General features: G+C 38.6%; 1 protein-coding gene across 7 annotated transcripts in view; it reads left to right on the forward strand.

The window, feature by feature from the left end:
• TJP1 (tight junction protein 1) overlaps positions 1-27,165 on the forward strand; it is a 198,952-nt gene that overhangs the window by 133,478 nt on the left and 38,309 nt on the right. For all 7 annotated transcript variants that reach the window (XM_037393868.1, XM_037393861.1, XM_037393863.1 and 4 more), the window contains 3 exons: positions 20,291-20,347; positions 26,642-26,766; positions 26,980-27,082. In XM_037393868.1, coding sequence (XP_037249765.1) covers positions 20,291-20,347; positions 26,642-26,766; positions 26,980-27,082 — 285 coding nt within the window. The remainder of the gene's footprint in view (positions 1-20,290; positions 20,348-26,641; positions 26,767-26,979; positions 27,083-27,165) is intronic.

A 27,165-nucleotide genomic window follows, 5' to 3' on the forward strand; every position in this document is an offset into this window, starting at 1 on the left:
GGAAACTACAGCTCCCCTTGGGACGAGGAATTCAGTGATCCAAGAAACATCTTTCCAATAGTGCACTAGTTACAGTTTCTCTGCTGGTGCACTATTCCCAGGAACCCATTCCATTCTTTATCAAGTGGGTTTTTCCAGTTAAATTTTCCATCTGAAATAGGAGACCACGTAAGCAATACGTGCTTTGTTCTAAATGAAATTTGGTAATTTTTGCCTGACTTAGCAGGCAGGACAGGCAGCTGCAAAGAGGAATTTGGGGGTTGGAAGTTGAAATATACATTAAGTGTATATTTGGATTTTTAGTTTTAAGAACTCTCTTGACTTTATATACCCTTAAAGGCAAAAGATAATTAATTTGAAATAAACCAGTTAATGGGTTTTCTTACCTGTTTTTTTTTCTGCCATCAGTAAATGACTCTCTGTCTTGGGAAGATTTGTGGTTGAGACTTGCTGAGATCATTGCTCTTTCAGAATGACCAGTGGTGTTGCTGCTTTTTTTTTTTTTTTTTTTTCCTTCCAGCATTATGAAGATACCTTTTAAGTCAGTTGGATTATTGATAATGTTAGTACTATCTTTGTGGCTGTAAACTTGGTTTGGTTGACAGCAATGTGAGACTTGGGTCCTGTGTGCTAGCATCTCAGTTCAAAATGCAGGCAGGCAGGAGATTCCTTCTAAACTTCAATGTGGTATTTCTGCACCATGTATTTTGCTAGCCTGAACTTCTGATTACACTGACCTATGTCCCTGTAAAAAAAAAAAAAAAAAAAAAATATCAAACATACCTTAAGTAGTTACTGACAATAAAAATACTTAAAACAAAAGCAAGCAGTCAGAAATGTTGTGTGGGCTTTTTCCCTTCTTTATTAATGAATTAAAATTGAGAATTTTTATGATGGTCTTTACATTTGTCCTTGGCTTTACTCCCTTCTATGTGAACGAAGAATGCTTGAAGTCACTTGAAGTAGTAGAAATTGATTTGTTAGTGGTATAGTGGTAGTGTGAGCAGACAGTGGTCTTCAATGCTGCAAAAGGGCTGCACAGGACAGGGAGAAGTAAACTCTGTGTTGAGCTGCAAATACGGGTGGTACCTGTTCCATGGGCCTTGCGATCAGGTTGGTGTGTTGTAGGTGCTGGGGTGTATGACAGGAGAGAAGCACATGAGTTGAAATAGTTTGAATCTTACTAAATCCTGGTTAAGCTGTTGGCAGCTAAAAATTAAGTTCTTTATCTTGTGAGGTACGTAGACCAAGTGATCCAATTTTTCTTTTCTATTTCTAGAAAAAAATCTTTGATTAAAATCAGTGGCCTTGCTTTGCTATGAGTAAATTGCTTGAGATATTCATAGCTGGCAGCAATAGCTTCTCTTTTCTCTGAGGAAATACCATTTGTCAAATGGAACTGGATGCTTAGTATGAAACTAGATTTTGCTTGCTCTACCTTTTAACTTACAGAAGTGGATCTTTTTATTTACTCAGTTTCAGTGTTTCTGTATTTAAAAACCAATTTTAAAGAAAAAAAGTATAAACATTTTGGAACACTAGTTAGAGAAGTACCATCCCCACCCTCCCATTTATATGTGATGAAATACTATAGGCAGTGTTACAAAACTTATTAAATAGTTTTCTCTGTATCAGAAAAGCAGATTTGTACATGTTCTAATGTCCTTTTTTATTTTTATTTGTTTGTTAGTCCATATTTCCTGGATATACTTTCAGTGTGGAGGTTAGTATGTAGCTGACCAAAACATAATACCTAAAATCTGTCTTTACTGTCCGAGCCCTTCAAGCAATGTAATTATGTTGCTTCCAAGCGATAAGCCAAGGCAATTTACAGATTACTGGAATGCTTGAAAACACTGACCTTTCAGGTCACTCTGAGCACTCCTATTATGCAGAGATTGCTGTGGCACTGTTGTAATATGCTGGCCTGTCACATGCTGACTAACTTGCAGAAAGCTTTGATGCAGCTGTTTTAAAAATGCTTTTGCTGACTGATAGGCACTTAGGCTACTGCCTGCGAACAAAGCTGGCTCTCATTCCATGCTTTTAGCCCCCATTTTCTATAACGATGCTTCTTCCCTGCTGACTATAGGCACAGGCCTTATCTGGGCCCAGTTGTTGACTTGGCTCCATTTAAATTGTATTCATGTTAATTTTCACTTCAGAAATAGTCCGGGGTGTGAGTGATTAGGTTTGTATGGTTTGTTCAGAGCTGCTACAAACAAGCAGCCTTGAAAAGTTGATGTGGCTTTAAAGAGAGGGTGGATTAGGGGGAAAAAGGGGGGGTGTGGCTGGGCAGAGCCAGGGGAGGGAGGGGATTAAAAAACAATGGTCCTTTATTGATGAGGACCAATACAGTGAAAAGTAGTTTCCTGAAATGTAGCATACATAGTATAGAAGTTTGAGTTCTAATGTCTTTTCTGGAATTGGTACAAAGAATAGGAAGAAGCTGGTAGGTAAGTGTTTCTTTCATGTATGTGATGATTAATGGGCATCATATGTGGTAACTATAATGTCGTACCTTCGTCAGTATTAGAAGCAGGATGAGAACATGAAAAAAACCTTAACTAACTTGATTTTTTGTTTAATAGCTTTACTTTTATTAATAGTTGTTAGATCAGGTAGTACCTGACTTGCAGGGATCACAGGAAGAGGAAAAACAAGTCCAAAAGTATAAAGTCTTTAATTCCCATAGCCTGACTAGAACGTTACAAGGATAAACAGATTTTTGCTTTCCAAAGCCACTTACAGGGAATCGATATTCTCACTGAAAATAAGGGGCTGGATGTCTGGAGGAAGTGAGTGCCTCATCCAAGTAAGCGTGTACAATAAGCGTAATAGCCCATTACCTATGAAAGGCAAAGTTCATCAATTCACAACTTAACCTTTGACTCCAAGGAATGTATTTATATTTAATGTAATCTATTGGTTACTTGTACCTTGGATTCTAAGCCTGTTTGAGTTAAATGTGTTTGGATCAAAACCAAAGCATCTCTGTTCTGTTCTGCTGAGAGGTGGAAAACAAAGTAGTAACATTTGATTGATACCGTATGTGTGTGTGGTGTAAAGTTTTGTGTATTTTTAAGACTGAGCTTCTGTTGTGCAGCATGACATCATTGTCTCCTTGTCTGGGGGGAGTGTGGCTACAGGTATGTGCCTGTGTTTACTGCATTTCCAATAACTGCAAAATACACAAGACCTGCACTGAAAATCCCTTGAAAAACAGTATTGCATATTCAGGGATAAGCAGCTGTTGTATTTAAAATTACTTTTGCTATTTGGCTAAATAGTATACAGTGACAGTGCGCTAAAATAAATTTCAAGCTGTAAAAGAATAATGTATTTTTCCAGTTATAGCAATGAAGTGAAAAGAACAGAATGAGTAATAAATTTACAGCAGGGAACTAAGTGAACACTTTATTTCCGCAGTGAGTGTTTTCCTACTCTTCTGGGTAAAAAAGGTAGCACTCTTTGTAGTGATTGATAGGACAAGAAAATTTTTGTTCTCTGTACATATTTAGATTGTATTTTTGTAGTTGCACCTTAACTTCCACAGAGGAAAAATATTTTCTGTGGCTTGGTTCAACATTTATTAATCTGGATCAACTTAAATAGCACAGTGAGACAGAAAAGATTCATTACTACACCTGTTGATAACATTACAGTGTCTTTTAGAGGATTAAATTTCAAAAGAAATGACTTCTGAAGGTGAGCCCACAAAAATTAGTGGAAAAGATGCAACTAAATCAATACATTGATACAAGAAGTACAAATTTAGATATTGTCACCGTGCTTAATTTTCTCTTATAAATTGTTAGAACTTGTATAACTGAAGGTACAGATATTAAATCAGTCAAGCTTTGAAAACACTCTTTCACAGTAAGTTTTCTTTTGCCGTTCAGTTCTGTTTTTACTGAAAAAGCTGTACTGCAACTGTCTTTGCTGGAAGTACTGTTTAATGTCTCTCTTCTTGTGATCATTTTTTTCACTGTTTTTTATCCTCACCTATTTAGTCTTCTGGATTTTTTCCAAAGAATACTCTCGGTTAAATGGTTTCTCTGTAAACCATAGCCTTCTGATAGGATTTTCTGTTGAACTGACTCATCAGACAGATTTGTGTGGTGTACTGAAACTGAACTCTTGAGGTTTGCTACTCATTTAGGAAAGATGTTCCTTAAAGGAAAAATATAAGGGGGGCTGGCTGTGCATAGCTGATTTTGCAGGTTTGTAGGTGATTCAGTTGCTTCCTTCTCCCCCCACCATCTGGTTCTTGTTGACATGTAACTTGATAGTTTTTTGGGGCAGCAGTTGAATGAACTGTGGCTGTAACCTAGGATAAGTAAGTCATTGGCCAAAATTATACAGGCATTTCAGCTGTTAACCAAGAGCTTATCCAGTTTCTGCTCCAGCTGGTTGGATAAACAGCTAGAATGTCATTCATGCTTTTTCATTTCCAGAAATGTGCTGAGTAAATGAAAAAGACATCTGCCCATTAAGCACAGATGGGAAATACTTGCTAAGAGGTGGGTTTGATGGGTAGCACGTCTGAGTAGTTATGTATAGACTTCTATTTTTAGTTTTTGTTTTCATACTACTCTACATGTTTGTCATCTTCGCTGTACCTTGGCTACCAGTCAGGGATTATTCTTTATGAAATTATGAGTACTTGGGGAGAAAGGACAGTTTCTCATAAGTCTGTCTCCTAAGCATGTAATGTCTCTGGTTTTGTTACTTATTGCATAGTTGGTTATTTCAAAGTTGAGTTGAAGCCATGACATCCACTATTATTTTATGGACGTGTCTTTATGTAGTGATTAGTTTGGGACTCTTCATGTGTTTTTGTCTGTGCAAAATCAGAACAGCATATTTAAATATAATTCATTCTTTTTGTTTCCATGTTTATAAAAGGTATCAAACTGACGGCTATAGAAAAGAATTTCAGTGATATGTCTCTGCGTTAGGTACTTCATACATTGAGGATGAAGGTAGCTCTTCAGGCTAGTGCAGACAGTGAAATGGCCAATAGTTCAGCTGTAACAGCAATTCTTCTAGAAATGCCGTGACACTCTCTTGCTATTCAACCTGCCAACAAAAAGCTTTCAGTGTTACTTACAGCAATGAGATGTCTAGATTTTCCTTGACAGACATTCTTGACAGGTGAGAAACTGCTGCCTGTATTTACTGGGTTTTATTTGTAGCTTACTTTAATACCTCAGTAATTTGTGGGGTTTTTTTCTGCCCAGTGCTTGTAGCATGTGCAAACTTTCTTCTTCCTCTTCTCAATTTTGCAGAGTCTATGAAAGTAACAGAAGCTCATTTAATTGTGAGCATTACATTTGGTCCTGTTGGATGCTTTTTCTTGGACTGATATAAATGGCTTATGCTAAATGTTATTTTAACTTGTGCTGTCATAGGCTAATATTTGGGGGGGAGGGAACCCCTTAAATGCATAGCGAGACCACTAAGAAGCAAAAATGCTTTGTAGTTATCAGCTGTACCATTCTACCAGACTTGTTTAGGCTGATCTCCAAGTGCAAACTTCAGATACTACAATTGTGTGTGTTTTGATGCTTATCACTTGCTTACATGAGGAGCTTGGATTTCATCTTGGAAAAAGTGTATACCCAGCTCTAGTAGCAGTAGAAAGAAAAAAATAATCTTGAAAATGGGGTTGTATCCTAAACATAAAGAAAAAGTAAGTACGTTGAAAATACTCCTTTTGAAAATTACTTCCTCAGTAATACTTCTAAAGTAATATTTCTAAGTAAAATGCTTGTGTTCAATTATACTGATGCAATGATGTGCACTGTGTAAATATGTGGGACTATAGACTATTTGAAATAGTCATACTAAGCTGTGCTGTACCTAATGCTTTGCATCAGCCTTCTCTCCAGTTTGGAAGACAAAGTCAAACCCTGTGGAAACTTTCCACTTGTGTGAAGTGTTGCAGTGCAGTTGGTCTCAATATTTAAATATATTAAGTATGTGCATCAATAATCTGCACTTTTGATATGATAATGCACGTCTTTGATCTTTTGAGAGTAAATATGGCTTGGGAGCACAGACTCCTAAGTTGACAGTGTGCTGTCAAGGAAAAATGGCACCACTACTTGCAAGCTGATATTTGGTATGTGCTTATGGAACCTTCATGTGTTCAATTTATGATGTATTTGTCAGGATTAGGCAGCTAAAATATGTCCCGAGTTTGCTATGTAGTTGCAGGATGTAAGGCAGGGGTGGAGTGGGAAAAGTAAATTATTTTTTTTTCTGTATTGATTTCTTACAGCTTAAAGGTTTGGGTTTTTTTTTAAAGAAAAGGTCATGCAGCAGTCCTAAAACTACATTAATGATTTATCGAAGGCCCAAAAAAGACTCTGTCTTGTTACAAAAATTACTTTCTGGTCCTTCACTTGCAGATACCAGTAACACACCTGATGTTTGGTCTTCTGGTGGTGAAAAACAGCCAAGGGCAAGAGTGCAGTGCAAAAACTAAAAATGGAGTGAAATTCTGCTCTTGAAAGGACTTAAGTTTAGCTGTGGAATTAAATGACATATTTTGATGTGTACCATCCCCCTCAAGAGTCAGGAAGCTGGCTGAAGTAGGGCAAGAGTGTGGACGCACTTCTGCTGTTGATTACTTTGTGTGGAATGGAGTGGTGCTAATATGCAGCAATGTGAACAAATATATGCAGAGGGGAAAAATACAGCTAAGTGGGATTTCTGTTATCTTGCTTTCTTGCTTTTTTTTGAACTTTGTCTCTCCTCAAGTGAGTTTTCTCTCTTTTGAAAGAACTCTAAAGCTTTTATTTGCTTTAGAATATGAAGCTTAAAGAGGCAAAGTAACACAGGAAAACTTAAACTTCTACACTAGTTATTTCCTGTGTTCTGTAACCTTTTGTTATTTTATTAGAGTATATTACATTCAGAATATAGAAGCTCAATGGAGCTGCTTTCTATATCACGAGAAGCAAGGAGTGCTGGAGCAATAAAGCGGTGAGGTAAAGGTGGTGTAAACTTGAGTGAATTTTCAGTTTGCAAACCAGGGTGTCAGGTTATAGTTTTTAAGTTGAAGTACAATCCTTTTGAACAAGTTTCAAAAGGAAGGACTTTGTCCTTGTTTAAGGGCTTTGGGTTTCCAAAGTCTCAATTTTTAAATAGAGTTCTAGGTAGTTAGAAGATGCAGTTGTGGTAGAAGCACAGCACACATTTTCAAATAGCCCTGATCATTTCTGCCCACGTAGGTTTCTTGATTGTTTGAGAATGTGCATTCCGGAGTGGTGGTGAATGGATGTGATGCAGTTTTGGCTAAGAATATAATCCTGTAAACTTGATATACTTGAAATTGTGGGAAGAGAAGTTAGTGTCTTGTGGTTAGAGGTGCTGGTGAGGCAGTTTGTTCCACTGAAGTTTATTTTCAGTTGCTGATGTAAATATGAAAGTAGCTTTGTGACAATTTTTAAGGTTAACCTTTGTCTTTCTGGGTGTGGCTTTTTTCCTTTTGATGGAACTGTCCTTTTAGTTGCACCTTGGCTTTTTTTATCACCTTAAATGCTCAACTGGAAGTAGAGGGTGAAGAACTGCGGAAGAAAGGCCTTGAAGCTATTTGAGCTGAAAGATTGTTAGCTTTGGTAGTTCCTTACTTAGGAAGCTTTCTAAATTTGCATACTAAGTTTTATGCTAAAATCCACTGTTAGATCATGTGCAATGGTCAGAATAATTGAAAGTCTACAAATGGTTCTTCCTGAGAAGAGTGTCTTAGGGAAGTACACTGTTTTGCTTTGTATGTATAAAGGCAACATGCTGTTAGGTAGTTCTCATCTGGTCAGCAATTAAGGCTCATGCTCATGAGCATGTTGATGAATTCCCTTGTCCCTTCCCCTGCTTTGATGTGGAAACAGGAAAGAAGAAATCCCAGCTGTATGTCTGCAGAGTGGGATGGGAAAAGGCACGATGGTTACGTAAATCTGAATACCTACAGAGTTTAATTTGAAGCCTGTGTAAAGCCTCTTGTCCAGTAATTACTTTGTCATCTTGTTCTAGTGACTTGTGCCCTGCCTTCAGAAGGGGAGGGAAGGGGACTGGGTGTTGTCTCCTGCATTGGTGCGTGGGAAATGGCTAGAGTAAAACTTCAGCCTGGGGTTCGTAGGAATTTGTGGTGATTTGGAGTGGGGGTAGGGATGCAGTCTACTAAAGAAAAGCCAACCCAAACCCCCCAGATCATGCTGTTTTTAAAAAAGGCTTGAGGCTTGCTTTTCTTAGCTTCTGTTTAACATAACGGTGGTTTGCATCTGACTTCTCTTAAGAGGTCTGCAAACTGGAAAGGGTTGTGGACCACTGGTACAGTACAAGGCAGTGGTGGGATTGCTGCCGGTAGGGAGTCAAAGAGGAGGATTGTGGCTGGGGCAGCTGTTGGAGCTGGGTGGTATCTCAGGCTGGCTTTTATTGCCTCTTGTCCAGTCTTGACTCCCCAATGGAGTTGGTTTCATTGCTTCTTTTTAAGAAGATGAGGAGTTACGATGGCAGTAAAAAGATGTTTCTGGTTTGTTTTGGGTGGCAGGGACATCCCTGTTGCTGCTGTATGTCCTTTTACGGGAAGGGAAAGAGAAGTGTGGAAATGTCTTGCTGGTTCTTCTGCTTTGCTGATTCTTCTGGAGCTGCTGTTATTTTCTCTTGTGCTTGCTAGTGGTCATGACTCCTGAAGAAAAGGAAGCAGATCAATTAGAAAAGGGAAAGGATAATAAATTGGAAGGTAGAAAAATACATGTTTTTCCATAAAACAAGTTTGTAAATCTTACTCTGGTAACAAAGAATCTTCTCTTGCCTTCTGAAAAGAAACATCCATATCTTTCAAATACCTAATAGTATAACCAGGATTAAGTTAAAAAATAATAAAAAATCCCACTCTGTAACTGGCTGTAAATAACTGGCTGTAAATAAGCAATTGTTTTGTTACCTACTAAAGCACCTAGGATTAGAACTGATGGCATGTATGTTGTTGGATGGGTGGTATTTCTACATTCGTAGTCAGTGAGTAACCCACCAGAAAAGACTGCTGTTCTTGTTTTATTAGCATCTCTTCTTGCCAGCTCCTTTTTTTTTTCTTTTTTTTTTTTTTTAACTCAGGAAAGCCATCACCAATGCCAGACTGATTTCCTGATTCAGTTCAGAGTAGCTTTGCAAATAAAGGAGATACTTTGCCCTGAAGATGGGAGTAGCCTTAAGTTTAGGCTTTTGCTGGTCCTGTTTTAAGCATTATGCTCATTCCTACAGGAGAGTTTTCTTAGTCCTCTGGCTTCTGTGCCTTGCCTCTGCAACACTGTGGGACACCTGCTCAGTAGGTTCACACAGTAACTGAAATAAACCATCCTTTTTCTTAGACTGCGTTCACCCCCTTTCCACTGCTCTTGAAATTGAACTTTAAAAAGTCACTGAAATTCTTCTTATTGGTAGCGGGTAATGTTAATGAATGTATATTATATAGACACTAAAGAAAAGGGTGCAAAGGGCTGATGAAAATGAAGCACTTAAAAGAGGTGTAGGAAGATGCTATTTGGGATGTGGGAGTTCATCTGTTTGTGGGGTACTGAATGCTATGTAACAACTTGATACAAAAAAGGAAAGTACTGGTCTCCTGCACTACGTTGTTCAGCATTTAAATGCTGGTAGTATTGACTAATGTTTTTTATTATGTTTTTTTATTTATTCTGCATCTTCGACTTGCAACGTTACCTAGTTTTGAGTTCTGTCAGTGCTGTATTATTCAGTTTTGTAATTGGATGTAAGGACAATTGTAGCATGCTATTTTATTTTTTTCTTCATCATTTAGTTAATGTATAGGCTTTTAGAAAGGGAAGTTTTTCAGGAAGAAAATCGTGGAGTAGACCCATGTTTTGTGTATAAATAGAGAGACTAAGAGACAATTGTTGTGAAATAAACTGTCAGGGTTACAAGATTGTGCCTGCTTAAACAGATGCCTCTTCCCTTCATTCAAGATAGTTTTGGAAAACTAGGTAAGTACGTACTCCATTTCATGGTGAAGTAATACAAAGCTAGGTGCTGCTAGTGGGATGGGGGTAGTCCGTTTTGCTGAGGCAAAATGATGTGCTTTCGACTTGCCATACTTGCCTGATAAGAAAGTTCAGGAATGTTTTCTTTGCTGATAGGCGAATGAGCCTTTCGGACACATTAACATTAATCACTGTGGTAGTGTTTGTTACCTTGTCCTCCCTTCCTGATCTGATGTCTGTTCCTGCCCAGCAGGGTACTGCAATGCTGCTCTGATTCCTGTTCTTTCTCTCCCATTGACTACTTGTACTTTTTTTTTTTTAAATTCAGTTTGCAAGCCTGCACTTAGAAACCCCAAACCCCAAACAACACCAAATCCAATAAACCTGTTATGTTCTGTTATGCACTTTTTTTAAACCAAGCTATTTGTTATTATTGATGCCTTACTCCAAAGTCACTCCAAAGTAACAACTTTCTAACCAAAGTTACTCTTTTTCAAAGAGCTGCAATATTCAACATTCTTCACCATTTCTTCCTCTAGAAACTCCTGCCTATCTGTATCCATGGCTTCTAACTTACTTCCTTTGAATGTGTCAAGTTAGTGTGAGCTTAGCCTTGTAATGTGTTCTGCAGATGCTCTAGCAGCCATGTGACTGCTAAAATTGAATCTTCTTAACTGACAGTTACCCAAATTGGGGGTGGGGAGAAATGCCATCTGTGTGTGTGGTTGTTTAGGGTAGGGAAGGACACTTAGACACTTTTAGTAATAAATTTTGGGTTGGTTTAGATTCAGAGTAAGAAATTTTGTACCTATGAAAGAAAAATCCAACTACACAGTAACATATTTCTTAATACTAAAATTTTGGGGGGGAAATTTTAGGGAAAAAAACCCCATGGAATTCTGCAGCAAGAAAAGTAGTTGTCGGTGTCTTCTACCCAGGTGAAAGGCAGTGTGTTTTTAGAGTACCTGCATTTCAAATCTTAATTTCAGAAGGATTTGGTAGATTAACCTTGAAATGTATTGGTTTGTTGTGGCTGTGTGGGCTTTAAAAAACAAACACCAACCAACCAACCAGCCCCAAATATTTTAAGGACAAATTAACCTATATGTGCTGTCGCCTATATGCTGTTGCCTATATGTGCTGTATTTTATTGTCAAGATGGAAGACGTCAAGGCCATAATTCTGCATCTGTAACCTGAACTGTCATGCAAGGCCCTTAAATGTGTGTTTGGTCTGATTAATACTTTAACGCTTTGAGTAGTATCTTGGGGAAAAAAATAACCCTGGTCTATCTCCGTGGGATACTGTTGCCTATCCTGAGGCTTTCATTTGACAGGTCTTCACAGTGTATGGATGGAAAATTGATACGGTGCAGTGCTTGGTAACTGGGTTATGATTTTCTGGATTAGAAACAAGGTAGGAGGCATTCTGGCTTGGAGTGAGGTGCTTGAACGCTTTGATTGCTGCTCTGATGTGTAACTTCATGTTGGTAGTTTTTTAGTGGCCGTATCTTGCACTTGTGTGCATTTTGGCTTTGTATTTTTTAATTAAAAAGCAATGGTCAGGTACATAAGCCTGAATCTTATATAGAACTAATGAAGTACAATTTCGTTTTCTGTGGTACTGGTACTGTGCTCTTCTCCTCCCCCAAGGGGAAAAAAAACCCTGGAAGAGCTCCAACTAAGGTTCTTAACCAAGCAATGAAACAGTAACACTGAGCTGTGTGTAAGAGCAGGGATGGAGACTGACTGCAGTTGGATGATTGGATTTGGTTTCAGGAATGTGCTGGAAATGTGACTTATATAGAATCACAGAGTAATTAAATTTGGAAGGGACTCTAGAGATCAGCTAATTCAACCCTCTGCTCAAAGCAGTTCTCACTAAATCTGGTTTATAGAATAATTGCAGAACAGGGAGGTCAGAAGGGAGCTCTGGAGATCATCTACTCCAGCCCCATGCTGAAAGCAAGGTCAGCTACAGCAAGTTGCTTGGGATCTTGTCTGGTTGAGTCTTGAACACCTCCAGGGATGGAGATTCCACAGCTTCCCTTGGCAGCCTGTACCACAGTTTAGTTTTAAAACAAAGTACCTGAGCAGGTAATATCTGATTGGAATTTCCCATTCCAGGTTGTGTTGGTTGCTGTGAAACTGTGGTCACAGCTGTGTACACCTAAAGAACTTCATTGTGTACTTCAGTATAGCTTGTTTTACTGTGGTGGGAGGCTGTAGTTTGAGCTCTTGCCTTAACAGGGCTAGCTTACAAACTGTGCCACTGGCAGCTGCTCTCGTGGTGTTGAGATGAACTGATGGGGAACTGATACACGTAGAAATGACCACATAATGACCACACTTGCACAAGCATAATATGAGGGAGAGGGATATTTTTGAGGATGGATGCTAGTAGGAGTGCAGTATGTGCTGCTTAAGCAGTTACTTGTGCTGAAAGAAGTTCTTCTCAAGTTGCATCCTGAGAGTTAAATAATTTAAATATTACATTAAGTTTCTTGAGGATATTGGTTTTGAAATTAGTTTTTGGGGAGAAAAGTCTTTGGAGCTAACGTTGATCTTTAAATAAAGAGAAGATAAATACTTTCATTACATATTAAAAACTGTACTCTTAATTTTGGAATTTTCATGTCCTAATAATACTGACCTAGGTCAGCATGGTAGAGAAATGACTTAAAACAAAACAAAGCCAAAAGCAAATGGCAAGCTATCTGTGCTTCCCTTTGGCAACATCGCCTGGGGGGAGGGGTAACATGGCTTACCACTTTGCTTTTTTAGCCTTTCTGTTCTGTTGTGATTTTGGTTCTGTTTTGCTGTCATACTGGCTGGGAGTAGTGATCTGTGAGGCGCTACTTGCCAGCGCTTTGGAGTTTGTGATCCTACATGATTTCACTGCCAGCTGGAAAGCAAAATGGAAAGAAGCAAACCAGACAAGGATCCCAAATACTAAAGCATAGTTTTCCCACGCCTTAGAGATTATGAAACTAGTAAGCATTGCTTAGCTGCTGGCTGATACTGTTACCAGGGTGTTTGAGTGGTAGTCTTCATCTGAAGTAACTTGACCTGAGATCATTTGAGATCTATCTGCATTTGGTTCCTAGTTTCTGGTTTGTTTTGCCTTCTTATCCTGAGTGTCAGCCTTCTACTGTTGGGGAATAATAGTATTCACTAGGCCTGTATCATAAACCCTTTTATAAATACTCAGATGTAATTGGATCTATAATCCAGTATTGAATTATTGCACTGAATATCCCCCCCAAAATTTCTGCATGCTGTTGTTGTTTAGAGCTTTTTTGGAAGGACGGTCTACTGTTTTTTGTATTGAGCGGCAGCAACGACAACAAAAAGGTTTTATGACCATGGGAGATCAAAGAGCTGTCTGTGATGTGTGAGGTTTGGACTTGAGATGTCATTCTGGAAAAGTGAGTCATGCTAAAAAAGAATTTGGGTATTACATGGATGGGATGAGTTAAGTACTTAGCAGGTTTTTTTTTAGTTTGGAGAGATTGGTGCCCAGAAGTCTCAGCGAAAATATCTGAGCAAAAAAGCTTTGCACAAAAATTCATCAGGAAAACTGGCAGAAGGGATGTTTTTAGATATATACAGCATCTGTGTTCAAAATATAGCAAGTAATCTTAGGAATTTTAGAGCAGGAAGCAGTGGAAATTGTATTTAATAAGGTAGTGTCCCATGGAGCAGTATGTGGTTGTGGAAGCACAGGGAAATTGAGTGGAATGGTGGAACAACCTAGATATTATTAAAAATATAAATTTAGTCCCAGTGTTTCTTCTCAAGGTATCTGTTCATGATGTAAAGATGACTTCTGTTGTCCAGGCAGTAGGTATGTACCATTGTAGTAAAGACATTGTATTTCTAGATTGATCTAAGTAAAATTAAGTTCATTTTGTTAACATGCAGTGTTGAGAATGTGTCTTTATTAATATTTTTTTAACTTGGAGTACACATTTTCATCTGAAAACAAGCTTTAATAATGGTGTCTTGTCTTTTCGTGAGGTAGCCTGTTGAATATAGACGAGTGTTTCTGGAGGAGTGGAACTCTTGACTAGAGCTTGGGACCTGTGCAGTGTGTGAAATAGGGGAAAAAAAACCCCAAACTATGCCCACTACTTTACTTTTAGGTGTTTAGTACATCTGCTTGAAAGAATAAGGTTAGTATTTCTGTTACCAAAGTAGATGGTCGATGTCACTTCCATGATGTACATTCAGATGGAAGGTGAGACTAAAGACTAGCTTCTATGTTTCAGTGATTAAAGATATTTTTTTATATACAGATCTCAAAAAGGAATTCTTTAGTGGGTGATTTCTCTTCCACATAGCATTTGTGTAAAACAGATAGTTGGGTAGCATCAGGTGCATGTTGTTTGTCTCTGCAGCAGTCCCTGAGCTGCTCGGTCTGGTCTCTCTTGAGTCTTTTCCCAAAAATATGTCCAGGGAAACAGCCTTTCCTCATTGCAAAGAGTGATGATCAAGTGAAAAACAACGATGCAGGCTGCTTGCAAAGGCTAGTACAGGGATGCTGTGGTTCTGTGTGCAAACAGCCATCTTCAGCTGTGGGCGGTGTGCTGTTTATCCTGCCTCTGAGCACCCTCCTCTTCAGCTACGCTTGCTCCAGTAGTTGGCTGCCAGTATTTGAAACAGCTCAGGTATCTCTAAGGTCCTCTGTAGAGTAGATGCGGTGCATTGCATATGTTATATACAGACTACGTTAGACAGAGGTCTCATTTCAGCTGATAAAATCAGTCTGATAATAGGGTTTTGTCCTCATTGTGCTAATTGCAGGGGAACAACTGTTTAGAAAAGTCAGATTTTTCTGTATTAGTTTTTTCCCCAATCATTGGAAGACTTTTGTGGTAAGACCATTGGAATGGAATCTGTTGGAATATAAGACAACTGTAGTTTAACTAGGCAAGGACCAAGGTAGGAAGTCTTCCTGGTCAGTGTTGGAAACAACATGCTGCTCCAACTGAATGCTGAAAGATGCTGTGTGTAGGGAAGACACCTCTTCATTGCCTGCTCTGGGCTGGCTGAGGAGGATTCAGTTTTCTTTTCTGAACTTCCTCAGGAAGCTGTTTGTTCTGGATATTGGCTTTGATTTATTTTCTTGGAGTGAATGTAAATATCACCCCCTAGATAGCAAACAAACCTGCTGAAAACTTGTAAGTTGCAAATGCTAATTGTTATGATAAGCACTTTCAATTTGTTTCCACAAGTGCAGTCGAAATCTATTGATTCTGCATTTAACCTTTAAAACTTAGAAGTACAGAAGCATCCTACTGGTGGTGGACTTCCTCAAGAATAATTGAGAATTAATTTTAGAAGCCAAATAGGTATACAGCAAGGTAGAGTGGATGAATGTCTTGTGTGTCCTTCTAAAGAGACTGTTCTTCCTTCTCCCTTTTTCATGCCTTGAATGAGACATCTGTTTCTCAAGGTTGTTAACAATTCTCTCAGAACAATTAGGAATGCTTTTAGATGTCAGTATTTTATTGGCAATAAGATGTACACAAAAGCTACAACATGAGGCTGCAGGCTTGGAGCAAAGGTTGTGTTCTTTGGTTGAGTCTGTGATCTGGTCATTCAATTTCTTGTAGTTTGCTTGCTGTGGTTGAAGGGGTTAGAGCAGGGGCTTGGATCTGTCACAGATAGCTTTCCTCTCTATTGTGTTTTGCAGAGAATAGAAACAATATGCCCCCTGAGCTAGCAGAAGTAGTTGCTTCATTTTATTGTCTGCAGGACAGCTGTTAGTGCTGATCTGTAAAACTGGGTTTGTAAAGATACGGAAAGTACTTCATTGTTGCCCGTGGTAAGGTTACTGGCATGTTGGCTGGAGGAAAAATCTGAAAGCCTGCCTGTTCTAAGGTAGATACCTAAATATGATTTTGTCTGAAAATGTAGTGAGAAATGTGTGGAAACATGTAAGAACAGTAGATATTTAACACTTGTTTATTTATTTATAGAAAAGTACTGTTGAATTTTACTGAGGAATAAGGTGATTGAAAACTCCTTTGACAAAACTTGATCATGATTGAGGAGACAATTGCTTAAAATCTTAACTTGTCATTCTTGATGCGCTTAGCTTCTTAGGAAAAGCAATTAAGACAGATAATTCCTTTAGTACGTCCCCCTAGACTTGCAAAGAAACATTGAGAAACTATGCTGGCTTTGATTTCAAGAACATGTAGGAGCTTTGGCCTTAGTCTGGGATCTTCCTCTAGGTGTAAAAATCAAAAGAAGTGTTAATCCTGCAACTACACCTCAAGAATCTTACATTATCCTAGGTGTAAAATACTAATTCCTGTGGCTGTTGTTTGAATCGTTCCAAATGTGAACTTGAACTGTCTTCTCAAGCCTGTGGGTGACTCCAGTGCTGCTGCTGCTAACAGATTTTCCAACTGCAGTGGAGCTAAACTGAGCAATGTTATTTGCAAACATGACAACATTGCTCAAACTGGTAGCCAGTGAAGTCCTTTTTTTTTTTTTTTGGTTTTGTTTTTTTTCCTCTCCAGGGTGCTTGAATGAAAAATCCTGATGCATAAGTACAGAATTAGTCCTTTGGGAAAATGCAATCTTATGTATGTGTGCATGTGCCAAGATGCATGTGTGCAAAGGTAAAAGGCTTGCGTGAGAAAAGGCATTTTTTCAAAACAGAAGAATGAAAACCCTAGCCTTTGAGAAACAGGGAAGAAATGTGGTAAGAAAGGGAACAAAAAATGTTTGCTATTGTTCAAAGGACCCTTGTAGCACACAAGGGGAGCTTTCTGGAAAAATACTTTGATATGTTTAGATCTCTGGGCTATTTCAAAGATGGAAGATTTGAACAAGATTTGCTACTTCCAAGATTCTGAGTGAATGATAAGTTGCATTAACTTCCATATTGATGAATCGCAACTTCATGTAGGACTTCATCCTTTAAATAATAATACAAAGAACCCAACCCGCAAACACATGCGCTTGCCATATACAGAACTGGGAATGCTACTAATTGTCTGTGTAAGGGTGTTTAAGATGAGCATAAGGAAACTTCATTTTAATAAAGCATAAGCATGAAATAAATCTTTTTTCCAACACTGAAGTCATGATGCCATCATTCTGTTCTCTTCCTATTTTTTTTTATTCTTAATACATCACTAATGGAGACATAGTATCTGGAGTTAGTGAAGTTCAAATGCTGTCAGTTGTTCACTTGAGTTTCAAAGATACTTAATGGTCTTTAAGTTATTCTAACCCTAGGCTGTAGCGTTTTAGTATTTTCACGTATTCCTAGTTTCTGGGGTGTTATGCTGTACATAGTTCTCAGTTTCTACAGAGTGACTTTGATTTCCTCTTAAGTCGGTGGTGGGTAATGGTCCCCCAGATAAGCAGCTTGGCACCAGCAGGGCTGGCATCATCAATGCAGACCTACACTGTCTGCCCCCACTCCTTTATTACAAGCAGTGTTTGCCATTTTTGAAGACTTGGGGATTAAGTCCTTAGAAAAATCCTGAAACTCAAATGTTGCATAAAAAATAGACTGTTTTGTGAGTATGGTTTAAGAGCAGCATCACAGCAGGGATCTCAGCTGATGGTAGCACGAACTAGTTCTTCTGCCTCAGTTGTCAGTGCTTAGTAGGATGAGTACCTTCACAGGTCTTCATCGAACTTCGGTCTTCTGTGAGTGAACGCAGTTCTTCACAGATGAGAAACTAAAGCACATAAGCGGCTTGTGTTGAAGCCAACAGCTCACCTCAGGCTGCCTTTGAACTGTTTTTGCTGTTCTTGATTGGACTGTTTGGGCATGCAGAAAGAATGAAAATAACATACTACTTGGTTTGCTATCTAACTAATGGATATTTGATGTTTCCAAGTCTTGTGAATTTGAAATGAATGCATTAGTAAAATGTAAGGGAAGTGATAGCAATAGATGAGTAGAGGAGATAGTATAAGCCAGAAAAGGGAGAAGAACAAGCAAAGAAAATGGAAAACCTGAGTTTCTACAGAAGAGAAAAAGGCATTTAAAAAGGCAGCCCCTATCAGTAGATTGCGCAGTGAGCACCCTGTCTGGTTTTAGAAAGGCTGGTGAGTTTATGTGGGTGGTTTTTTGGGCGGGTTATCTTGGTTTTTTTTATCGGGCAGTAAGTCTTTTCACAGTTCTCAGAAGCATGTTACATAGGTCATTTCCAAGTCTCTTAGTCATCGTTTAGCTGTTCTAGTTACCTTATCCTGCTCTGACTCAGGGATTGCCGGTTCTCCCAGATTCAGCAGGAGTAGTGCTTAGCTGGTTAAACTGGGTTTTATGTCTTTGCCCTACCCAGAACCAGCTGGTGTCTTTGCACTGTGCTGTGTTTACCAAGCTCCAACAGTGAGGCACAAGAACTTGGGGCCATTGAAATCTGGTGCCTCGTTAGCCAAGTAGCTCAGACTGTGCCCTGTGTGGGTGCCTCTGGCTGCTGATGGCGTGTGTACCTGCCCAGTGCTGCCAGGACAAATGTAATAAAAGGACCAGTCGGGTTAGCTTATTTGATAATTGTGGATAGAAATGAGGCAGCCTATATAAAGTAAAATGTGAATTGTGACTTTTGCAGTCATTTATTGGATTCCTGTTGCACCTTTTTCTGAACAGGAGCTACTTAAAGCCTTTTCTTTTAGAAGTTTACTTGCAGAGATAATTCTTCACTTGTTGATGAAATGTTTAGCCTAAGAAGCTCTTGCCAAAACTAAGACAGAATGAGAGCATCAGAAATAGGGAAGAAAATCAGTATTCATTAACCGTTTAGCAAGCAAAACATTCCGGGTTTTTTTTGAAGATGGCTTTGTGTGTGTAAATTGTTACTATTTTAATGCATACTTGGTCTACTTTAAAAAAGCTGGAGAAAAATAATCTAATTCTGGAGTAGAGTTGAATCGATTTGTAATACAAGGGAGTAACATTTGGTTCTGAATGGAGGGGAAAACAAGCTGTTTGAATGAAATATAGCCCAATTAAATTGTGCCAACACTTTCAGGAGAAGTGAACCCTGAAAGAGAAATGAGCAGTAATGTAGCACATCCTAAGCATTGAAATTAAAGCACAGCATGTGGAGGGAAAAAACCCACAGCTTTTTTGGGTCATGAGGAGAACTCTCTTTTTAAACATAGTTGCAAATTCTGATCTTATGAAATTGGATAAAGTTTTCAGAGGTATTGAATGTGAGAGTAAACAGGCCGGCTCCTGTTCGGTATTACAGTAGAGAAATGGATTAAAAGTTAGGAGTGCTTGTAGTCACTTAGCTTCTGTAACTGAAACAAATCGAGTAAAGTACACTTTTCAAAAAACCCCCACTCCCATATTGCAGAGATGTTCATGTTCTGATTCTGCTCTTCAGTTAGTGGATTGCTTGCTTATGGGAGGGGAGGGTATGGAGCAAAACACCGGGCACTCTCTGGAAAAGCAGAAAATCTAGCAGCAGGATAGCGGGGGACTTCATGCTGTTTGCTGTGGATTTCCTGCTGCCTTTCTGCTTGTTTTCAAGCCTTTGGCTGTGCTAGTTTTTCCTCCCTCACACGATTTCCCCCTTTCCAAATACTTGGTGGTCGTGGCACATTAAGTAGTGCAAAGTGCCTGCTTTTCTAAGCAGAAATGCAGATATGTAAATATTGTCATAATGTTACTGTTTAATCTAGTTCTCTTAGAGAGGACCTTGTTTGTTTGTGCAGTGCTACTGTTCAAAGAAATTGGCCTGTGCTAAACTGGGGAGTCTGTTAAATGTGACCTGTATGCATGATACAGTAGCACAGGTAATATAATCTGTACCTGGGCATTCATGAATTAGCGGTAATCTACATATAGTTAAAACAAGCAAAAAGAGAATGTTCACAAAAGTATGAATATGTAAGTTAGAATATAAAGACGACTGATCACAGTGGAAAATGGAAAGTGAGCCTTGGACCACCTTTACCTACTGTACAATTAGTGAGCAACCAAGAGAACCTACATCACAAATGCTTTTTGTAGTCCTTCCCTTTAAACTTCATAACTTCAAGTTCTGAAATATATAACAATTAGAAGTCTATTTTGCCTATTATTCCCCCTGCCCCCCTTCCCTAGGAGCACGGGAAGTTCAGATGTGACATATAAAGACAGGAAATGTGTAACAAATGAGCCAGCCCTACTTCTCTGTAGGTATTCTATATGAATATTAATGTTCCTTTTGAGTGTAAGTTTCTATTTGTGGTATTACACAGTGGTTTAGTACAGCTCTTGACAGTGAGGTCTAATCTTTGGGTTTTTTTCCTCCTTAGAGCACAACAATGGAAGAAACAGCTATATGGGAACAACACACAGTGACTCTTCACAGGGTAAGTTCGTACAATTGGTTGTGTGTGCTTAATGCAGGATACTGGTAGCTTTTGAAAACAATAGGAAAAAGCCAGATGTCAGGAAGTAAAAGAAAAGGAAACTGTCATATTCCTTTGTTTAAATTTAGAAGTGTTGTAAAAGCTCCATTTGATAGTAGCTGTATTTGTTTGTTGGGTTTCAGAGTTAAGCCTGCCTACAAACAACCATGCCAGAAACAAAGCTTTAGATTACTTCTGTATGTAACTGAAAGCAGTTAAAAATCTTCAGTGTTCATTAATGATTGCATTGTAACTATACTTAAGTGTTTTAAAACTCTTTTTGCAGGGCCATAAAACAGTGTAGTCAAGTTTAAAAAAATGCGTTCGTAACCGCTGCATTTGTTTGCCTCTTTCTTAAATTAGTGGCTGAAAAAAGTGATTTTTTGGGTGGTCAGAATGTGCACCTTACACAAAGGAATGTGTACTAGGAATCAGTGAGTAGAAAGACAATTTTGCATTTAGACTGGCTCCTCTTACTTGAGTTACTCTTAAACTAAATTGATTTCTGATGTTGCTATTGTGAAGCTGTATAAGAGAGGCAATAAGGAATGAATCGCTTAGGGAAGTCAGAACAAGGTGGGATGCCGTTTCTGGCAGCAGCTTAGCATTAAAGTGACCGTGGAATCATGGCCCAGATAGCTATATTTATTCCAACAAAAGGGAGATGCACAAGAGTTTTTCTCAAGGGAGCAAGTTACATAATTTGTCGTCAGTTCCTCAGCATAGAATCAAGGCATTTTAGAACTGTAGCATTGATCAGATGAATGGACCTTTGTGACTAAAGACGTGTACGTATAGATCAGCTGGTCAGACAAAATGGTAATTCTCTGTACAGACCTATTATCTGTTTATTCTAATGAGTGTAATGTTGCTGATTCAAAATAACATTTTAGTACCTGCCCTCCTAAGGAGAGAACATTTATGCTGTTTGACCAGAATACTGTCTAACCAAGTACCCTGTCGCTTAACTGCAACTGCATGCTGAAAGAAAAGAATCAGTAAAACCAAAAATGTGTAGTGGTACTTACCTAGGCTACTCTTCCAACAATTTTTAGGTCAAGAAGTTCTCGAGCAAAAAGTAATACTTGTATGATTATGTGTAATTGCATTTTTCTCTTGAAGCTGTCCAGTCATCCCTGGAACCTGTGTAAAGTTCATTTTTTTTTTTTTTTTTTTAAATTCATATTACTGATTAAATCAGTACTCCTCTGTTCAAAACCAAACAAAACACTACAGCAATTTGTTACAGCCAACCAATACGAGGTTGTCTAGTAGACCTGGTGATAGCTTAGTTTCTCCTGAAGGGGATATCTTTCTGGTTAAGTGGAGCATTAACTTCAGTGAGACCTTAAAATAACAAGTTCAGTCGTTTTGCAGAGGAGTAATGAAATGCTGCAATATGGTGTTACCTTGAAAAAATTTTGAAATAATAAGTAGGAATTAGAAGTCATGTCTTTGTGCTTGCAGCGTAATCAGAAATCCTTGTGTGGTATGAAATGAAAGTGTGATTTGACTATAGTTCTGATGATCATGTTTTATGTGCCAAACTTCTGATAACTACTGGTTTAACAGTTTTGTGGTAGAGTAAGTATCTCTTATTTAGGTGTTGAAAGCTGATGGCATATACTGTTAATAACAGTAGCATTAATTTAGCCAGTTAAAAACAAACAATATTTTGCATTTGCCAGGTAACAAAACCAAAACTCTTACGCTAACCTTAAGCAAATTGGTGCTTGGAATTTATCCTTAGCTCTGTGAAGAGGATTTAGGAGAGTGACTGCATATTTTGTTGTGGGGTTTTCGATTTTGCTTTTTTATTTGTGACATTCTTGTAGTGTTAGATTATCAAGCACGTGAGGTTATTTCAGTTTAGTTGGACGGAAAGGCATCCAGATCTCTCTTATCCTCAAAGATATCTACAAGTTAATAGATTTGGAATAGGCTCGAAATGCCACTCTCAGTGGTTGTGGAATGTTTTCTTCGTGAGTTTTATCTGCTCTACTTGGCTGAGCTACAGAAGTTCTAGAGACCATCTACTGTCAGCCACACAAAAAACATTTTGAAGAACCAGACTTGCTTTCTCTAGTGAGGCACGCTGAAAAATCCCTCTGATTTTGGCGTAGCTGAGGGCAGTGAACTGGCTGTGAGTGATGGAATTAATGACATTTAACATGTACTGAACTACAGGGTAGGTGCAATTCAGGCCTCGTGTTGCTGGCTTCCTGTTTTATTGGTATGCTTGCAAAGCACCTGGGATTCACCAAACTTTTTTTTGTACATTCTGTCAGTATTTGCCCTCAGAAATGAGGCTAGACAAGTCATGGAAGAAACAGACCTAGAATAATTTTGTTGAAAACCTTAATAAGTCCCCCTGGGAGAGGCAAGGTCTGGAGTTGGTGTCAGCCTCGATCAACTCTTATCTCTGCCCAAGTACCTGCTTAATGGCAAGCAGATCTGTTGTCCCTCCCAGTGCCCCGAAGCAACTATGTAACTGTGGTTTGTTTTCCCATTTTAATTGGCTTTCGTTAGAGGTATTTGATCAGAACTGCTTAACGAGTAAGGACCGCTAACTTCTATTAGAGTAGGTGATCAACAGTCTTAAAAATAGGGGGAAATGAAAGTAGTTTGTTAGGTGGCTTGTGTGTTAGCAAAGATAAGTAGAATATTCTTGACTATGTTTACTCCTACTTTGAGACTGATTTTTGTCTTGTTGGTAATTCTAGCACTGATAGTTTTGCTTTGTTTTAAGCCTGTGCTGTTCTCTACTGTAACTCCATTGCTCCTGTATGTGGCAGAGTAGGATTCCTTTACCTCTCCTTGGCTTCCATAAAGGTAGCTGAAACTCTAAAACCAGAAAGCAGATTTAGCAGTAGTAATACAATTTTAGGGAAGTAGATACCATTTGTATGCAATTTCTTTCTGAAGCAAAAAAGCCACATTAGCAGGTACTATGTAAGGTATATATGTAGTCTGCTGATTGGCTTTTTTAACATGTCAGTGTCTGAGGCATTAAACATTTTTAAAATGTTTCCCTGTTGTTATAGGAGGCTGTTATTGATATATAAACCAGTGAATGGCAGTTCTGAAGTATTGTCACATGCCTTGAAAAGATACATGTTTTGTTGTTTGAACATGTTTGGGTCCTGTAACGGCCCTTTAAAAAGGGGTTACTATGGTGTGTCTACCCTTTGGAAGTTGAGCCCTACAGAAGAGACCGGAGTGCTTTACACAGGGAGTTCTTGTGGAAGAATGCAGCTTTGCTCGCTTCTTTTGGAGAGTTTCTTTCTATGACCTTTACTTTCCACAGATGTCATTTCAAATTGGGGACAGAGTATACTTAATCCCAGTAGTTGCAGTATACGTGTGTCAGTTCAGGCACTTTGATATGGGTCAAGCATCTGATTATTTTTTTTTTGATTTATTTTTAATCCATCTGCTTCAGCTATCTTAGAGAATCTGGAATGGAGCCTATAAGCAGTCTGACTGCTGTGATTTCCCACAGTAGTTGAATTCCAGCGCTATTGTCAATAGATTTACTAGGAACTTTTTGGGGGAGGAGAAGCTTGAACTTCCAACCAAGAGGTTTTGGTCCCTTTCTTTACTACATTTCCAATTTCCTGGAAGTGCTACTTAACTCCTAAAAGATTGAGCCAGTCTCAAGTTCAGTTAAAAGTTTTTCAGGTAACGGTTTATCTTTCATTGAGAGAGCTTCTGTTTTTATGTACTTAAGTGTGAAGGACTTTAAGGAGAAATGATACACTTCATAAATTGTGTGGGTTACTTCATACTTGGAACTCCAGTTCTGTGTGTCTGTGTCAGATGTTATCTCCTTCTCGCAAAGAACAGAAACCAGGTATGTACGTACCTTTCTGCTTCTCCCGTGCAGCCTTGCTGTGGGAGAACAAAACAGTACGGTTGGGGTTTTTTTGTTTGTTGTTGTCACTACAACATTGACAGGCGAACTTGATGTGGCAGATATTTTTTAAAAAAGCAATTTTAGATAAGATGCATGTTTATGTTATGTATAATTTGTAGTAATCAACATCTTACTATTTCCAGGCGTGTCTAGGAGCTTGGCGCAGTTTTCTGAAGGTAGTTCAGTTTATCATTTATCTCTCAAGACTAGGCAGGCAGCCGGGTAAAATGAAAAGTAGTAAGCTGAGATCTACTGGGAGGTTTCTTACTTGAGCTCTTAAATTTTAAAAAAGATTTGGGGTTTGATTTGAACTTTCTAATTTGTAGTATTTCTTTAGATTTCAGTTTGTTATTAAAAGCCTTTATCTGACTTGTGGTCTCTTGACTGCTGTCTGTATATGAGACTGCATTGTTTCAGAACTTTTTGAAAAGAATAATGTTAAAGTATGAAACTAGTCATCTTAATATTGGTGATTTGGTTTGCAAATCTACTCTAAAAAAATAGTATGGCAAGCAGCAAGGTAAGGTTTACAGTGAGTTTCTGTATCAGCTGGCTTTAGTCTGATTATTGCATTTCTTTTAATGAGTGGAGAACTGTGAGAATTTTTTGTTTATGGTGTAAACAAAGATAGAGACTTTAAATGAAGTTTGGCATAAATGTCTTTATCATCTCTCTCATCTCTTTCCTTCTCCACCCAAATATAGTGCAAACTGAATTCTGTTTGTTAGAGTAATAGAAAACTGAGAGATGAAGCAGTGGCATGAGAGGGGGGAAATATTACTGTGGTGAAAGGGGTTCTTGTTACATATTTTCATAGGCTATTATATATATTCTTTGCCGACTGTCTAAAACATAAAACTGGAAGAACCTCAGCTCTGGTCATAAGTAGTTATTGTGATCCTTTAGACTTGTCGTCCTGCATGGCACAGGGTTTCACTTAGTAATTCTTGAATCCCAGCCATGATTTCTGGTTGATCTGGCTGGAATGTATCTTGAAAAGACGTCCAGTCATCCTTTAATGAATTAAAATGAATGTTAAAGAAGCAGTGAGGTGTGCCCCTCCCCACTCCCCCACACTTGTTAGACCAACTTACTTTCTTAATATGTGTCAACAGTATTTGCAAACTGCTGAAACCAATTTGGGAACAGTGAATTACCAAATCTTTGTTTTAATACTGCGTGGTCATGTTCACTGCTTACAGGCTAAATCTGGACCATCCTTCTATGACCTCTATTTTGAGGGAAATAGGAAACAGGTTTTTTGAGCAGTAATTAATGTCTGAAAAGCTGAATGTCATGTGTCTTGCAGCCAGATGCAGACTGCCGTGTTGCTTCTGCTGTCACTGTAATGTTATGAAGCTCATTGCTAAAGCTTGATAGTGTTTGTCAAAAAATCTGAAAAAGAAAGGAATAAGTCTGCCAGTAAGGAGTGTATGCTATGTGAAATGGAGAGGAGGAATTGACTGAAACTTGATCCTTTCCATACAGTGACTGTATTTTGCAGTTGAAAATTTCAGAATAAGTTCTTGAGCAAAATAGAGCATTTAAATGGTAATGTCCTTCTGATGGTGTTTTCTGGACAGTGATGGAAGACCTAGATAGTTTGCAAATCAGTCATATTTGTAATGTTTATTTCCCACCCTCACTGCTTCCAGGCAGAAGTGTAAGCATCACTGTTATAACCTGAAATACCTAACAGGAATGACTTTTCAGAGCCGTTGACCTTGCTGTAGTGGCAGGTCACCCTAGAGGGAAAAGATTGAAGCAAATTACTTTTGTTAAGATGCAGATGATTTGCAAGTGCTGACAAGGTTTTGATGTATTTAATGGTACAAGTGATCTTGGTATTCCTAAGAACTGAGCCTGCAGTCATGCTGCTGTGTGCTGCGGTCCCGATGGCTGAGCTGAGCGAGGTCAGGCTGGGTAAATACGTAATGGGAAACCTCAGCGAAAGTGTCGCAGGAAGTGATACTGGTCGGAATTGGTATCTCCATGTGGTGGTACGGTAGTTGTGCTTACTGAAGATTGAGGTCTTACTGATGACCACCTGACACTCAGGCCATAAAAATGCAAGTGGGAACTCTTTAATATTTTTCTCTTGCGAGAGATTGGGTAGTCAGTCTGAAACTCTGCCTTCTAAAAGTGAATTATTTATTTATTATCTTATTTATTAACTCTCTCCTGTTCTTGGATTACATAGCATTGCATGGTTCATTGATCCTTCTTTCTTCCAAAAAGTTATGTTAATCCCATGGGACCTTTCTGTGTTTGACCAGGAATGCGAATTGTAACCATGTAAATATTAGAAAGTGAAAAATATTTCTTTTGTTACGTTATAGGCCCCAGGATTTGGATTTGGTATTGCAATATCTGGAGGAAGAGATAATCCTCACTTTCAGAGTGGTGAGACATCAATAGTTATTTCTGATGTGCTGAAAGGAGGCCCAGCAGAAGGACTGCTACAGTAAGTGCCAAACTACACCTGGATTCTGATTTGGGGGCTTTCATCTTTGTCAGTGGTAGCTTAACCTCCCAGCTCTTTTGCCCTCGAGATACCTATCTGTAATTTGTGTAGTAGGTCTGTAATACAGGTGGTTTGTACAGGGACACTCGTTACCGGAATATTTTGCCTTGGCATAAAGTTTTTATACTGTGTGTTGTGATGTTTTCCATCTAGAGAAAATGACCGTGTTGCAATGGTTAATGGAGTTTCAATGGACAACGTGGAGCATGCATTTGCTGTTCAGCAGCTGAGGAAAAGCGGGAAGAATGCCAAAATTGTAAGTGAATGTCTTGGAAGATACAAGCTTACTTACATTCCATAGTTACAGAGCAAAAGTGAAATGGTGTAATGTCTGCTATG

Source organism: Falco rusticolus, chromosome 7 (assembly GCF_015220075.1).
Source record: "Falco rusticolus isolate bFalRus1 chromosome 7, bFalRus1.pri, whole genome shotgun sequence".
NCBI classification, from domain to species: domain Eukaryota; kingdom Metazoa; phylum Chordata; class Aves; order Falconiformes; family Falconidae; genus Falco; species Falco rusticolus.